At 39.7% G+C, this 17,485-nt stretch overlaps 1 protein-coding gene across 1 annotated transcript; it reads left to right on the top strand.

The window, feature by feature from the left end:
* The first annotated feature begins 203 nt into the window (after positions 1-203).
* Positions 204-17,241, top strand: twsg1a (twisted gastrulation BMP signaling modulator 1a). Its single transcript, XM_079244118.1, has 5 exons — positions 204-320; positions 915-1,060; positions 10,823-10,922; positions 14,499-14,759; positions 16,775-17,241. The coding sequence occupies exons 2-5, from the start codon at positions 935-937 to the stop codon at positions 16,954-16,956; spliced, it is 669 nt and encodes a 222-aa protein (XP_079100244.1). The 5' UTR covers positions 204-320; positions 915-934; the 3' UTR covers positions 16,957-17,241.
* The last annotated feature ends 244 nt before the right edge of the window (positions 17,242-17,485 follow it).

The raw sequence follows: 17,485 nt of genomic DNA on the forward strand, positions 1-17,485 counted from the left end.
GAAAGTGTGTGTGTGTGTGTGTGTGTGTGTGTGTGTGTTTGTGTGTGTGTGTGTGTGTGTGTGTGTGTGTGTGTGTGTGTGAGACCTGAGGCCCGGTAGACTTTTGTTTTTCCTCCTCAGACGTTTGCTAGAAAAATGGAGTGTGTGCCTTTAAGGCGCCCGACTGCCTGTCGCTTTGTGCTGCGCAGAGACTGACGCCCTCTGGACACAGTGGACACTTGAGCGGCGGCAGAACACCATCCTGGAGAAGTTCAAAGAGAAAACAGTCACTGTCCCCCCCCTAAAAAGAGAGAAGCAGAGACATTGTTAACTGTGCTGTGGTAAGTTATGATTACTACTGGAATGTAATACCTTGATCTGATCGCTGTTTTTTTTGCGCTCGCCTCGCTTGGGACTGCGTGCGAGGGAAAGTTTTCAGCTAAAGAGGAAAGAAAAAAAAAGAAGAGGTGAAGAAACGCGCTCAGGAATGAGGGGAGCTAAATGTTCCTCACATGTTTTTTTTTCTCTTTCTCGCTCTCCGTCATGTGAAGGGAAACAATGTGCAGCAAGTGTTGAGGTGTAAAAGCAGCGCGGAGAGATCCGATTGTGTGTTAAAGCTTCACACATGGGGCAGAAAATGAAGGCAAGGGAGCTGATGTTGCCAGATGTGAAAGTAAGCAGCAAGCTGGCTTTGAATGAAATGTGACGCAGGCCTATTGGGGAAACTTTTGCATAAGAAAGTCCTGATTTCCAGTGTGTTTGCAGCACATTTGCATCTACTTTTTGTTTTTAGTTTCCTCAGGCTGCTTAAAGTTGACTAGAAGGTCCTCAATGCTTTGTTTTTGGAAGATTATGCAACTCTTTTGGCCCTTTATTTAAAAAAAAAAAAAAAAGCTTGTTTATCTCTGTTTGTCCTGTGTCTCCTGCTGCTGTAGGTGTTTCCTGTTCTGTCAGGATGAGGCCTGGTCAGCTGATTCTCCCCGCCACCGCAGCTCTCCTCTTCCTCCTGTCAGGACTATCTCTGACCTCCGGCTGCAACAAAGCTCTTTGCGCCAGTGACGTCAGCAAGTGTCTCATCCAGGTAAAGACGCTCTACAGCCTTTCAAGATGTCCTGTCTCAGCTGAAGGATACACTCAGCTCTGAGTGTGTTGATTTTCTCTGCAGATAAAAGCAGGAAAAGTGCAGCCAAGTTCAAGCTTTTCCTCCTCCAGCGGTGCAGCTGCTTCGCATAAACACACACACACACTGTATATTCTCCTGATAAAAGCGCGTATTCGCAGCCTGAGACAGCCGACCCAATCTTGCTTTATTACGCTGTGGAAACTTTCATGAAAGTACACAGCAGCATAGCATTCTTTTGACGTTGGAGCTGAAACTCGCTCGCTGTTGTTGCTTCTCGAAGCGAGCGCGTCAGCTTTTGACAAGTTCTCACGATAAGAAATCTCCAGCAGCAGCCAAAGTGGAGTTCCCATCTGCCAGGGCGAGATGGAGATCTGGAGCTGAGAACAAAGATGCCATGTGTGATGAAGAATGCAGACGCATTCCTGCAGCCAGGATAGAGGATTGTTTTCCAGTTACAAGAGATGGGACGTGATCCGACTTTCACCTGATCTGCTTTTACATTTGCTCTCTGATTTCCTTCTCAGGCTCTTGTAGGCCTCGCTGACTTTTCCTTGTTGACTTTCTAACATCATTTCCTCCTCCCCTCCTCTCCAAAACTGAAAAAGTTGATGTTTGTACAAGGGGTGGTGCCCGCCACCGATCCTTTGCTGTATTTTTTCATCATTTTGAGGGGGAAACAGTCAGTGGAGGTGTGGGCCTGTGTTTCCCTCCACCTGTCAAGTTAAATTTGCTGCTGCGTGTCCTCCGTCCTGCCTCTCCCATTACCATCTGTAAAGTACAGTCATTAACTTCAGCGCCCATTTCACTTCAACCATTGTGCAAGTGAGCTGCAGGTAGCTGGAAGTTCTTTATGCAAACAGGTTTTTTTTATGCAAATGAAGCCTTTTGTCTGGAAATATGACATGCAAACTGTTAGATGAGCTGGCATTAAGGAGCTGGAAATGTGAGCACACAGGATTAGTCTTCACCAGTTGTCCAACAGCATGAAAACGCATTGGGCTTTTTGAAGGTTGTTGACTTTTTTGGGTATTTTTAAGGAAACAAAAAAAAAAAGGAGCTCCATCAATGATTGAAGCTCCAATGTAAAGCAAATCACAGAGATGTTGGTTTCGTGTTTGTTTGGATTCATTTGTTCAGGATGTGTAAAAAGCAGTTGTCATGTGGTCTTCAGAGCTTTGAGGAGGTCTGAGTTGGTGCCGTGAAGCTTCTCCTTGTTTGAACTGCAACATGTGGGCAGAATAAATCCATAAACTGCATGCGGTCTGAAGACCAACATGCCAGCAGTTATCAGCCGTGCAGCAGATAATCAGACATGACTGACGATGAGGTGCGACCTCTGCTTCAGGGCAACACGACCACTAAACTGCAGGAAGAGGTTGACTAAAAGTCCGACCAGCCAAACGGAGCAAAAAGCCGTTTCATGCTCCGTGGCTTCTGGAGGTTTAAATGCAACGCTTGAATCGCTGTTGAACCTGTTTTTGGGCATGGATGTTCATGGAGAAGTGGGACGAGTGGGCTGGAAACATGCAAACCAATTGTGGCATTTTTAGAGTCACACACTTTGGGGGTCCGGTGTTCAGACTTTCAGGCTCAGTGTGGATAAAATATGGAATCCATTAATAGCTTAAGCAGAAAAAGCAAAATCTGCAGAGGCAGCAGCCACATCCGAAACAGTCTGGTTTGTTTGGGGAGCTGTGAATGTGCAACAAAAGACGTGGATCCTGGATGTACAAGTGTCTGTCAGCTGACTCCAACACGCGGAGCATTTGGTGGGGAAACACAGTCAAAGCTTCTGTGCGTGTAGAACGATAGGTGGGAGAAATGGCTGACAGACCTGCATGGAGAAATATATTCAACCCTAAACCGCTACAATCGGCTGCTGCTCCATGTTTTGCTCTGATGTGGTGGGAGCAGAAGTCGTCCTGCATTAACCGACAGATCACGACTTGTTTCCTTATTTGCTGCTTGTTTTGTGGCGTTCTTCAGTAATTACTGATGCGGTACCGCTTGAGGTGAGGAGGGAAATATGTTGTTGAAGAGGTCCAGTTTGTTTGACGAGGTGCAGCTTGAACACAAACTCAGTCCGGCTGAATGTTTTCACCCCAAACTGAAGCGAGTCCCCAGTCGAACCCAGTCTAGTGGACTGTTGGGTGTGAATCCACCAACAAAAACACAAAAGAAATTTTGGAACTGTTGCTTTTTTTAAATAAAATCTTAGGTTTCTTGAGTCTTCTCATACTTTTAAAGGTGTTTTTTTGACTTCCTGTCACACACCAAGCCCGCTGTTTTTGTTATTTGTACAGTTTTGTGAAGGTTGCTTTAAAATTTGACAAGTTGCTGAGAACTAGTTTCCCAGTTTTCATCAATGTTGCATTTGATTCCTTTTTAAACTGGACAGCAAAGCTGAAAAGTCCTCTACGAGCGCTAGAAGTTTCCACATTTTGCTTTTTTTTGGGTTAAATTTCCATCAGCTTGTTGTGGTTGATGTGGAATTTATAACCAGTCCAGAGGTGAAGCATCAAAACTACCTACGTGCTGAGACCAGTGTCACTGCTGGTGGTTTTGAAATCACTTGGCTGATCTCATTTGTGGGGATAAAAACAACAAAAAGGCTTTTTTTTTTTTTTACCAGTATGTCATGTAATTATGTAGCTCTATTACACATAGATCTGTGACTGATTTCATTGACAAAGATATCACCCGTTAGTGAATGATGTTATTTTTTACCAGAGCCCAAAGTGTCAAACGAGTTGCTTCACATCTTTATTTTGGATGTTGAAAACTAAGAAAGTTGGCATGCCGTTGCATTATGAAAAGCAGTGAGAAACAAACATCTGGAAATGTTTTTTAATAAATGACCTGCAGTGAACTGACAAGTTATTTCAGTTGTTTTCAGCGCAGGATGAGGATGGTTTCCACATCATACATCTACGGTCTGTCTGCTCCACGTTTTTTAACCAAACAAGTCAAAGAAAACGGTTCATTTACTCCCAGATTTCTGGCTCTTCTTCTCATTTCAAGACTTGTTTTCATCTTGAACTCTCTCCGTCTGTCTTCAGTTTCTTCCAAACTCCAGCAGCGCTGCTTGTTCTTTACTTTCAGGAGGCTTGTTTCTCCTGATGGATTCCTGCTCAGGACGGCGAGCTCTGTAGCTTCCACGACCCCACCGACACCAAGTCGCTAGCTGTCAGAGGCGAGAGCGATGGTGTGTGTGCTGTGAAGGAGAAACTTCTCCGCCTCTATGTAGACGCTCCATGTTGCTTGTGATTAGTGGGATCTGCTGTCTGACGCTCGCTTTTACGCTCTGCTGCCATCTCAAGTCATTTGTCTGAATTCCCTAAAACCCCTGAGGGTGGGAGAACATGAGCGGAGGTGGAGGAGGGAGGGGAAGCTAAGGTCAGGAGGAGGTGTGTTTATGTGTGTGTGTGTCTGTGGGGGGAGGTTGGTTGATGTACATTTAGGAGCTGGAGAAGTGTGCAGAGACTCACAAGCCAGCTCTGGCCAGACCAGGCAGGGTGGGGCAACAGAATTCAAAGCTCAAACTCAGCAGCGGTCGCTCGCTCTGCAGCACGAGACGGCGCATGTTCACTTTCTCTCCGCGGTGCTTTTGTCTCTTTTGCAGCCGAGGGTTGACTGATTGCAGCGGTTTCCATTTGAGAGCAAGGGAAGCCTAAAAAGGGCTCTTTAAGATAACCTCATCCATCTTGGTGAGGAAATTGCTGTTGGTGGGTTTCTATGACTGCTTGTCTGAATTAGTTTATCCATTAGTTTTACTCTTTTATTTTTTTTAATTCTCTAAAATGTAAGGAGTGAATGATGAAGTGTGCAATCTAGAGTTACATATTTTGGCAGTGTATTGAGTCAAACAAATGACGTACGAACAAAAATAAATAAGTTTTTTTTAGCATAGTTTATTTTAATTTGATCATATTTTAATGATCAGTAGTTGTCAGAAAAAGACTATTTAATTTTATATTGTGTTTTATATTTTTGTGTGTGACTTTATTTTTTCAATTAGCTGAATATTTTATAAAACTTGTTTTTTCTGTACAAACAACCCAATACAAAATGTTTCCAAATGAGAGTAGAACTAAACATAACTCTTCTCCTCGGCACAATGTAGCTTGGACCAGTGCCTGATGGCAAAATTCATGTTTTAAATGGTGGATAGATGGATTTTAATAGGTGTTCATAAAATGTTGTTACATCCTAAACTGTCCTAGAACTTGAGAGTATTTCAGTGTGAAAGACGAGCAAAGAACACTGGCAGCTTTTCCCTTTGCAATTTTCAACAAACTCATCTACTACAGTCCCAAATGCACCAATTACACACCATAAACACACGGGGATGTGTCCCCTTTTAAAGACATAGTTTACATGATCTTGGAGTTTGAAACTCAAATGGAGTCAGAGAAGTTACATTATACTGTCTCAAGTACTTGTGAAACCAAGTTCATTGCCGATTATTGTTTAGCAAACACACAAGAGAGGCATTTCATGTTTAGCTCTTTCAAATGGACATTTTATCTCAACGTTTTAATGAAATTGTCATTCTAATGTGGAAAATATCAATTCCTGGTCAGTCTTACTCTTCTATTTCCTCTTAAAATGGGATTTTAAAGCAAATAAAGCAAATTATTTTTTAGCCTTATTACCTGGAGGAAAGTTGCTAACATAGCTAGGCTAGCCAGTTTAATCTTTTCATCCAACTTTTATTCCTTTTGCTTAAGTTAAGCTCAATTAGTTAGTTAGTTTTGTTCTTAACATGCAGTCCTGAGACTCTTTTAATATGCTTTGGCAAATAAACATCATTCTTCCACATCTGAATGAAACTGGCACTATCAAAAACTTTAACCCCTCATTCGGTAATGCTACTAAACATCTTCTTTAGGTTAGGATTTTAAAACTAAGCTAATAATCGACAGTGATGCCAGATTTTGCGAGAAAAACAAGCAACCAGCTTGATGAAAACAAGCCCAAAAGAAGCAACTTGCCCCTCAGAGAGAGCGAGAGAAAAAAGAGGAACTCCTATGTTAATTTTGATATATATACTAGTATCCTCGTTTATTCTTAGGTATGTCATTCATTCGCTCAGAAGTTGGGTGAGTTTAGGGGCATTCGGATGTAACCAAAGAAAATAAGGTTGTGGACATTAGTTTTTGAACTATATGGACATCTGTGTTCACATTTCCTTTTTTTTTTACAAACAAAGGTTATTGCCTTATTGTGGACAGCTAAGATGTAATAAGGAGGGTTTTATTCAACCTGCAACCTGCTTCAACCTGCAACTGATGATATTTACAAGAGACTTTTAAAAAGTGACAAACCCAAAGTCTCTTTTAACAAGCAGACCTGGCAACACTGATCATCTTGCTTTATAAGCTAGATAAAAGCTAACTTAGCGAAGCGAGTTATTTTATGCTAAATGAAGCTAATTTAGTTTCATGCTTGAAACGCATATATGAGTAGTTTTAATACCCTCAGCTATGGTTTCAATTAACAAAAAAACTCATAAGAAAATGTTTATTTCAAGAAAAATCAGTGTATGTTTAAACAAAGTATACAAAACTATTTCTTTCTGCCTCTATGCTAAATGCTAATCTGCTAAAGTGCTAACTCCAGCTAAACATTGAACTCCTTTTCTCTTGTGTACAGAAAGTATTATTTCCTGAATTGTGAAAGAGCTGCACGTTTTGTCCCTGGAGCAGCTGTTTAGTTTTTATAATACCACCTTTGAGAGTCATAATTAGTCATGGGATCAGATCTTGATCAGAGGTTTGGGAATAGAGAGGCCGGTGATTAAGTGAGCTGTGTGTGATTTTGCAATCCCTCACTTGTGAGTCATTGGAGAGTCTTTTATCATTGCTGAGACTGTTTACAGGGAGGAGATGGTTTCTGTAATGATATAAAAGAGAAGTGGGAGAAGAAAGGTGGAGAAATAAAGAAGGGAGGAGAAAGAGAGAGCAAACAAAAGAGAGAGGGGTTCAGGAGGAAGAAAGTGGGCTGTTGTTGGGGGGAAGTAGTCATGTTCTGTTCTCCAGGTGTTTTTTTCTCCCTCCCTCCTCCTCTTCCTCCCCCATCATCGTGACCTTGACGTGGAGGAATGTGCTCCCTGTTCTGTGTCAGGAGGGAACAGAAGGGAGGAAGAGGAGCTCTTCTGGCAGTCTCGCCCTCTTTTCAGCCCTACTTACATGGTTTAATCCTACGCTGGCGCTGCAACTCTAAACACAAACTTCACTGAAGCACCAGAATTCACTTGTTTTTGTGTGTTTGTATATCGGGATCAGCAGCAGGCTTCCTTTTTTTTTATGTTTGCAGAAGCTTTATTTTTAGATTAACAGTAAATTTATCCATTAAAAATTGAACAGTAAGCTCAACAGAAAGCTTTGCTTTTGTTGTATTAACAAGCTTGTTAAAGAAGAGACTCAATCTATGAGATACATTTAACTCGTAATTGTAGATGTAAATAGATTATTTTACACATATTTCTATCACTATTTTTTGTGCATTCTGACAAATGTATCTACATCTAATTCAAGTTTACAAAACAACACTTGGATGCTTTTGAGATAAACTATAAGTCCATGAAGAAATGAGCAGAAAAGGTAAAGCGTTTTACTCCCAGTAACTAATGTTGCGTTCCCCACTGTAGTTGCTGAGGTTTGGGGGAAATGAGTCACATTTAAGATGCAGTATATCTTCCAAAAAACATGAGTAAGTGTGTTTGTATAAAACATGTTAACATCTTAACCTGTATTCATGAATACCAGTGATTCCTTCTCTTCGTCAACGGAAGTGATCATTTGCTCAGCTCTCTTCACGCGTCACCACAGCACCTCAGGTCTGGACTGTGGATCATAGCAACACCTTACTTCTTTTCTTTTTTAGCCAATATGTTGAGGATTTGCTGCTTTTTAATTTATTTCATCCATTTTTGTTTTATTGTCATGTTTCATGATTAAATTTTATTAGTTGTCAGACGGTCTTGACTCTTACAGGAGAAAAACTTGCCCTTCCACCATTGTGCTTGACAACTGGTATGATGTGTTGTTGTGACCAGAGATATGCGCTATGATCTTGTGTTATGTTCAGATACAACTTAGTTAAACCCAACCTGTTCACCCATGTTTTGTTTTTTTTTTGTTCCGAGAGAAGCAGCTCCAGGAAACCTTTCAAAGAAACCATGTTTGTTCAGCTTTCTCCCTTTTCTTCTGATTGTATTATAATAAACCTAACTGTTTATGATGCATAATAAGGCATGTAGAGTCTGAGGTGTAGCCTACAATTTCTTCGTCCATTGTCAGGTTTTACCTTGGAGTTAAGATCGCAGCTTTCTTAAACGTTTCCCACTTGTGAATAATCTTCTACAGATTGATGAACCGCATCAGTTGCTTTTCTAATATCATTGATGATGTCTTTCCTCCTTGGCGTTATGTTAACAGACACCTGAACGAGTCAATAATGGCAGCATTCAGGTTTTGCAAGTCAAATGCACTCAATTAATTGACGAGCTGCTTCTGTAGTTTAATGAAGTTTTTGTTATATAATCATATTCTGTAAGACAAAGGTGTGTTGTTTGAGGTTGTTTTGTCTTAATTTAGGGCATTATAAGGGCTAAAGCAGCGTTTCTCAATCTTTTTTGCAACACAGTACTACTTGAAAAATATCTTTTCAGCCAAGTACCCCCTAACCACTGCAAAGTATTATTGGTTAAGTAAAAACATGAAATACAGCACTCTGTCCTTTGTGTTTGGTTTATTAAACTTTAACCGTGCAAAACAACGGCAATGGTTTTGCACATCTCTATTACACTTCAACCAGGACTCCAGTGTTTGCGTTGTCAAGGCAACCGCGACAGACGGATGTGATTTGGCTCATAATGGGTTCAATTCACGTCGGAATGGGGATTTTGGGAGGAATGAAATGGTGTAAATCTAAACCTAAATTCAGTTTCTGAATGTACACTTACATTTATTGAAATATATTAAATATTTATATAATATTTATATGAATTTATTTAAGGATGTTTTAAAGAAAACGTAATAAGATATATATTTTCAAAATTTCACGTACCCCCTGGAATGCCTTAAAGTACCCCCAGGGGTACAAAGTACCCACATTTAAGAACCAGTGGGCCAAAGAAACTCCTGATGTTTTAATAAATGAGGTGAGGGATGCTGAGAAACTGTTCATACTTACGTCCATGTTTAAACCCACTCTCTAACAGACCCTGTGATCCGAGCTGTAAATATCAGTAATTGTCTTTTATGAAAAACTCCTGAAACGTGTCTTTTGGTCAGACCTTTGTCTTCTCCTCAGTTAACAAAAAAAGGAAAAAACTGTGAATGCTGTGACTGTAAGCGTGTCAGGACCTGTTCTGTTCATAAGTGGAACTGCTTCTCCTCTTCTCAGAGTTATCGCTGTGGTCCGCGGACGTCCCACATTCTGCGATAGATGCCGCACATGCCACGTGTAGCTTCCTGTTGCTGTGTCTTGTAATGGCTCGTGTTCTGTAACGGTTACTTCCTATCAGCAAAACCGCTGCTGTCATTTCTGCTGATGATTTAATGGCGCACCTCCTGTTTGAACAGCTTGTCTGTGTTGCTTTATGTCTGCTGTGTGATTTTTACCTTTGATGGTACTAAAATATTAAACACAAATCTTGTTTTAATGTGTGTGTAGTAGTTGCACTTGTATTATCTTTATTATTAAACTATTACTACAGAAATAGACACGTTACTTCTGGCTGATAAACACTTTAAAATCCAGTGTATCTTAATTTATAGATATTGGTTTTGGCACTATTTCTACTTCAAAAACAAAGTTTGTCGTGGTTTCTTGCGTAACAGGTTGGTGGTTTCATGATGGTGCGTCCACAGAAGACTACATATTTTGTAGCCTACTTCAAATATTTTAAGTCGAAATTGTGAACGTAATTTCCTACAAACTGGGTTTAAAGATAGTTTTAAAGTTTTTAAAAAGTGTCATTTTTCAGCTGTTATTATCTCAACCCATGAGGAATGAAAATGTGCACAAAGCTCAGAGAGGTAATTAAAGGTGCAGTGCGTAACTAAATCAAAGGAAAAAGACAGGAAAAAGAACATTAAAACCGTTCCACTTTTGTCTAATTGCTTTACTAAAATGACTTTGTTTCTCTCAGGACGAGTTATTTATATGTATTTACTGTGCGTCTGCATACATAGCAGCTGCCACTTTTACTATGGTGTCTCTGAAGTGGGAACTCGCTGAGCTTTAAAACTACACTACCGGCTCTGTTTGAAAGGCACTAGAGCAGGTTTTAGGACACGTAAGGCCTTAAAAACGACATAGAAGAAGACAGGACACATGTACATGATGAAGTTACCTGTGGCGCAGTCATTGCTGCACCTGAGGTCACTGGATACACTCGTAAACAAAAACACGTTTATGTCTGGAGGAATTTTAACCACTGATGACCAACATTCATTCACAGCTTCCATCTTTACCACAAGATGTCAGTGAATCGTAAACCCTGCACCTTTAGCAGCAAACTGGAATACTAAGCTAACTCGAACACTGTTTATTTCTACTGACAGTCTACATATGTATGAAGTGAAACTAAATTCAGTTCTCGTGCTGTTTTTTCCTGAGTGTTCTGCTGACAGCAGTGATGAGGATTGTGACAAGTTTGTTTCTTCCTGCTGTGTTAAGCTAACGCACGTTTCCATGTGTTTTCTGCAGGAGCTCTGTCAGTGTCGTCCGTCTGATGGGAACTGCTCCTGCTGTAAAGACTGCATGCTCTGTCTGGGAGATCTCTGGGAAGAGTGCTGCGACTGCGTGGGTGAGTGCAGGGATTTCGTTAATTAACAACGGATATTAAGTCTGACTTAAAGTGGTCTCCATTAGTTTGAACTTGGACATGTTTGCGTGGGTCCCACGCCTCCATGCAAACCAGGCTGGGATCTGCATGACACATGTCTGCAGATCAGAGTTTGAGCTCAGCATCTGAAAATGACATTAGTGCCTGCAGAGACATGTGGAGATTGTAATAAAGCTAGTATGCTGCGTTCACTTTGATGTTTAAAATGCAAATTTTGGTTAAGATCATCTGCATAAATACTCAGGCTAATATACGTGCTAAATAGTGAATCAAACTAAATGAAAATCAATTTTCTTAACTAGTGTAGAGACGGAACAGATTGTTTTTTCTCAGTGTTACCAAGTTCTACTCACAAAACAAACTTCTTGTTCGACTAATTTCCTGAAGCAGAGTTCAGTATCAGCACAGTCCGACTCGATCTTAAGATGTTGAGTCCCTGTTATCATTTTTTGAGACTTAAAAAAATACGTTGGTTTTTTTGTTTTTACTTTCTTTTCTTTTTTTTTTTTTTTTTTTTTTTTATACTTATAACAATTTTTTAATTTTGGGCAAGGTAAGTTTATTTGTGTAGCACCTTTCATGAACAAGACATTTCAAAGTGCTTTACATAAAACAATTCATGAACAATAAAATGTTCATAAATTGGATTTTGAACGGTGCTATTGAGCAGCTGTGCTGCAGGAGTTTCTGTATTTGAAAAATGTTTTTAAAAAATCCATTTAGTTTTTATTTAAAAAATCAACAATGGTGTTTTGTTTTTTGTTTTTTTTTGCAAAGTTCACTGCAAGTTTTAAATCAGATATGTTGTGTTAAGCTATTTTAACCAGTGAAAATAAGGATCTGCAATGCAGTTCATTCTGGCCCTGAACTGTGCACTCCGTTATTATTAAATCCTGTTGGTTTCTCGGTTGCTGGCAAGGACTTGCTCTCAGTGAGGCGCCTTTTAATGTTGATATAGGGGCTGTAATGCTCTTAGCTGAGAAGGTCACAGGTTTAAAAAGCCCCAGTTTGTTCAGTGTTGTTGCTCTGATACAAGATGAGTGTGAAGTGAGTAAAGCCAGAGATACTCAGTGTGTCTCTGACATGGTGTAGAAGCATAGCTGAGCGAGCCGCCTTTCATCAGAGCACGGAGAATAAAAAAAACATTCTCATCAAGAAGGGTCTCCACATGTGGACAGGAAGTTAAGATTCCTTCTTTACTTCCGTCGAAGTATAGAAAAGGTGTAAGACAGACGTTCTTATACTTTTTCATTCCTTGGCTTTCAGCACCTTACTGAGGTGTGTAAGTCTCAGAAAGATCCAGAAAACAGTATTTATGAATCCAGAAATCACTACTTATTACTAGGGGTTGGAAATCGAATAAAAAAAATTGAATATTGATGATTTACCCATTCGCTATATTTTTTTGCTTCACATTTTGAAAATTGATTTCTTTTTTGTTAAAAAAAAATCATTTCTTTTTTTAAATAAATACATATTAAACATGATTCATTTTATGTGATTTTACATTGTTTTTATTGATCTTTGTACTTGTCTTTTTGGGCATTATAGCAGCATAATGATGGTCTGGTTATTGTGTTGTTTCGTCCTAATTGAAATTAAGAAAAATAAAAAAAGTTTTTTACTTTTTTTTTTTTGTTGTTTGTTTGTTTTAGTCTACAAAAATCGGCAATACTTATCTATACTGTGTGATAAATGTATCACATCCCTGTCAGAAATCATAGGTCCTGAAAAGACTGATGGATACAACGATGCATCCTCAATCAATGTTCCTCTTGTTTAAATCCTTCAGGTGTCGTTTCAGGACATCTATTAAAATACACTCTGTCCAAAAAAAAAAACAGTGACAGTCATATTTAGTTCAACCACCTTTAGCTTTGACTGTAGCAAAATGTTTGCTGTTTTTTATTGTTATTTTAGTGTGATTTTAACCAATTTCTGTCTGTTCAATTATTTACTGATTTAGTTTTTAATACGTATATGTGAGAGATAGAAGAGTTTTTATTGAGCTGCCAGACAATTTGAATTTCCCTTTGGGGATGAATAAATTTCTATCTATCTATCTATCTATCTATCTATCTATCTATCTATCTATCTATCTATCTATCTATCTGTCTATCTGTCTATCTGTCTATCTGTCTGTCTGTCTGTCTGTCTGTCTGTAATTAAGTAAATGTAAATAAACACGTTTACCATGTCAACCTCAATTCAGAATAACTATTTCCATGAAAACCTGAAGGAAAATAAAGTAATTTTGGATTATTTAATTCCAAATTATAAAACGTTACGTAACCGTATCCAATAAGAAACTAAACAGCTGCTGTGGACACCTACAAGAAAAAACAATGACTGAAGATTTTCTTCTGAAATTGATTAAATCTCCTGAATAGCTGCGGTATTTTATCGTATTTGGGAAAACACCGTTGAGTCGTGTTTGTTTATCCTGGCTTAGACCGGAAACAGCTTGCAAGTCACGTCATTTTAATCTTTGCCAGACAAGACAAAGTCCAGTCGTTTCCAATCCCCCTACTGCGTACAAAGTTTTCCCTGAAACAGACCAAAGTTTTTGCACATTAGTGGAAGTTTTCTCATTCCCATCTTCTAAACCCAAAACAAAATGGCCAAAGGAATCCCACCCTCAGACTCTAGTAGCAGGGGGCGCCAGGTTGGGACCTTGCCACCTCTGATCCTGCCCCTGCAAACTAGTAAGCTCTCAGATCAGCTTTGACAGACGTATATTACTCTGCGTGCTGACATGGAGGCTTTATTAAAGCGCTTTCATGTGGAACACAAGAACAAGAATCTGACACTGAGCACTGAACTCTCTGCTGCTGCTGCTGCTGCTGCAGCGCAGATGTTTGGGCTGTGTTTTTCTCCCAGACAAGCCTTTTACAATACACTGAGGATAGCTTGTAGCTTTAGGCAAGTATATAGTCTTCATTTATGTTTTTATTTTTTCCCCTTGCCACTAGCTTTATGTCCACTTTAAGTTACCACTCAAAACATGTTATCTGTGCCAAAACGCTGCCTGCTTTGAAGTGTGTATCTGCAAGTGGTTAGAGGAGCGGTGGGGAGAGGACAGTTTGGATTTTAGGAGGAAGGGAGGAGGAGGGAGGGAGGACCCATGAGTAAGTTTTTATCTAAAACAGCTGCTCTGGCTGTGCTTTTTAGCATCGGGTTGTAATCCCAGTCCTCTGTCAAACTCCTTTCCCCATTAAATGATTTACCCATTAGCTATAATTCACTTTGACTCATTTAAAGGACTAGAAAGATCATATCTGGGGATGTGGGGACTTTGTCAAGTAATTACTACTGTGTGTGGAAATTAAATGAAGTGTTAAAAAGACCTTAATTGAGACGAGGCACGTTTGACAGTGCTGTGGTTTTAAAAAAAAAAAAAAAAAAAAAAAAAGCTCCTTTTTTACTGAAAGTGTGTATAAATTGTAGCAGAGTCCAGCAAAATAAATTTTAAAAAAAAGTGACCCAAACTACGTAATTTATATAAGTTTTGTATCCTTGTCCATCTTTCTCCATCAGGGATGTGTAACCCCAAGAACTACAGCGACTCTCCCGCCACGTCAAAGAGCACGGTGGAGGAGCTGCACCGCCCGATCCCCTCGCTGTTCCGCGCACTCACCGAGGGCGATGCACCGATCAACATGATGGTGGTGTCCTTCCCCGTCGCCGAGGAGCTCTCGCATCACGAGAACCTGGTTTCCTTCCTGGAGTCGCTCGACAACCAGCAGCAGAATGTGTCGGTGCCTGGCAACAGCATCCACACCAGCTATGACAGTCAAGGTAACACAGAGGTGTATTTATTCACACTAGACGATGCATGTTTGTGTGATTTAGTTTGTTTCTAACAATGCGTTGACAATTATGCTTATTGTCTTGCTGGATGACTTAATTTGACATTGATTTACCCATTAATTATGGAAGAGTTTGCTGTTTATATACTATCTTCCATTCCATTAATCCCAAACAACAAACGCAAACCAGGAAACTACCAACATGTTTTACTCGTAGAATTTTCTGGGGGAATTTAGCGATGTTCATGCACACATGGAGAAATATCAGAAGAGATCAGAAATTATTTCCCCATTGTACATGTAATAAAAGTGATGCTGAAACATTAATTAAATCATTAACAGGATACTGGGTAACATTTCTCATTGACAGTTGAGTGAATTAAACCTCTAACAAAAAAGAGAAAGACTGGAAAGTTTTGGTTAAAGTGTTAAAGTTCTAAACTTTGGCAGATCTTTGCACTTTGATGCTTCTTGATGAAGCTAATTCAGCATCCATCTTGCATATAAGTCAGTCCAATGCTGACTCCAGTCTTATTTTTTGCTCTGTCTCTTATTATTTTGTTTTCTCTGATAACGTCCTCTTGGGTCTCTGTGCTGAATCAACCAAAATGGCCGGCGTTTTGATTTCTAATTACTGGCGATGTGGTGCCGTGAAGCACAACACAGGCGCCATGTGACGGCCCAGGCTAGAAATCAAAGTTGTGTGCTGCAGTTTGTCAGCCTTTGGGCACAGCAGGGCAATCACTGCTCCAGGAATGTGCTTCATGAATGACAGTGTGCCACCAAAAAGAATTGAGTTTCAGGGTCAGACTGTCTTGCAGTGTTGCTTTAAGAGACTTGCAACAGGTATGTGCTACTTAACTTCTCAATACCTGAATTTATCTTTAATTGTTTCAAAACAAAATAAAGGAAAAATACCAAAAAGAAAAATAATTCAGAATAAATAAATAAACGCTTGACCTAGGAAATAATAAATAAATTCTGTTGAAAAAAATACATAAAAGAAAGTAACTAAGTGAATATAAATAAGTTAAATAAAGACTAAAAGTGGTTAGCTAGTAATTTGCATGAAGGGGTCAAGAGCCCAGAAAGTTTGGGCTTTTTTTGATGGCAGACATTTTCGACATGAAGTGGCAGGACAAGCTTGGACGTATTAATGAGGGCTGCATTCCACTTCTGCACCTGTGCATGCTGCTTCCTCACAGAGCATGCACAAAAACAAAACTTCCTCTAAATGGAATGCAGCCCTCATTAATACACCTGTTTATTCCTCATTAGTTCCAGAAATTTAGTGTCTGTCGTGACAAAGAGCTGCTGTCAACGCAGTACTGATGCCATAAAATGGTTTGCACTGTTTAAATTGTGACGGTCAAGTGGCAATTTACCGGCGTTACCGACGTTTACTCAGTGTTCAGTCCGAGTGTTGAGGTGTAGAAAGCCCACATGTGGGCTGTGACGAGGGAACATCAAGATAAAAGTTGTGATTCTTTCCGTTTGATAATGTCCACGAGTTTATGTGCTTTAGTTGGTTCCACATGTCCTGTAAAGGTTCTGAACAAGCTAATCACCGTGAGCGAGCGCATCATCTGCTGACAGTCTTTCAGTGGTTTTCTGTGATAGTCTTGCTGTAGTAAAATTAGAGCTGAAGCAGACTTACAAAAAGGGGAAAACTTGAGTTTGATTTTCAGCTTTTGAGCTGCATAAAAAACTCCAGTTAAGGGAATAGTATGTGGGTTTGAAAATGTTGTTTTCCTGCCATGTTTTACTTTCATTTGTGGCCGTTTTGGCTCTTGACCTCAAAGCCAGTTCTACTTGTAATAAACTCTGAGAGCGTTCCCACAAAGCTTAGCGGTTAACTCATTACGCTCACTGGCAGCAAGTTTCTGTCATCTCTTCAGTAAAAGTAAGAGCACTGAGGGTTAATCACTTGACTTTGTAAACCATGTTTGCTGTATTTATGACTCACTTGTTTTGCCCATTCCTTTTTTTTAATTTTCATTTCAGAGAACATGTGCACGGTGGTCTACTTTGACGACTGCGTGTCCATCCGTCAGTGTAAACTATACTGTGAGTCAATGGGAGGATCAAAGTACCGCTGGTTTCACAATGCTTGCTGCCAGTGCATCGGACCGGAGTGTGTGGACTACGGCAGCAAGGCTGTGAAGTGTTTGAACTGTCTCTTTTGAAGGTTGGGCACATATCGGTACCAAATGTCTGGTCCGCACCAGAGGACTGAGAACAGAGGGACTTATGACTGTTATGTGTTAGCATTCCTCAGTTACCTTGTAAAATACCCCCTGAAGCCCCTCTCCTACCCTGCAAAATGTTTTTATTCTGCTGTTATTGTTTCACTGTATATTTTTAGATATGTTTTGGATAGTGTTTTTTTTACTAGAGGTGTATATGAATAATGTATTTTTGCAATAATGGTCTGCTAAATCCTTATGCCAAATAAAAAAAAAATTTGGTGACGTGGACTGTTTTTGTTGCGCGCTTTAAACAAATGTATTTTTTGTGATCTTGTTTTAAAAGTAAAAAGAATCTAAAATCCATAGCGCATTATGAAAAAATGTAAATGTGGCTCTTCCGAGTTGCCTTTCTCCTCCTATAATCTTAGTTTTGTTTTGCCCAAGTCAGGAAACACATCATTTCCTGGGGAAACAACGTTGTTATTATTCCATTCTGGTCCACAGGTGTTCAGTGCTCACTGACCAT

The sequence above is a fragment of the Telmatherina bonti genome (genome assembly GCF_933228915.1).
Source record: "Telmatherina bonti genome assembly, chromosome: 7".
NCBI lineage: Eukaryota > Metazoa > Chordata > Actinopteri > Atheriniformes > Telmatherinidae > Telmatherina > Telmatherina bonti.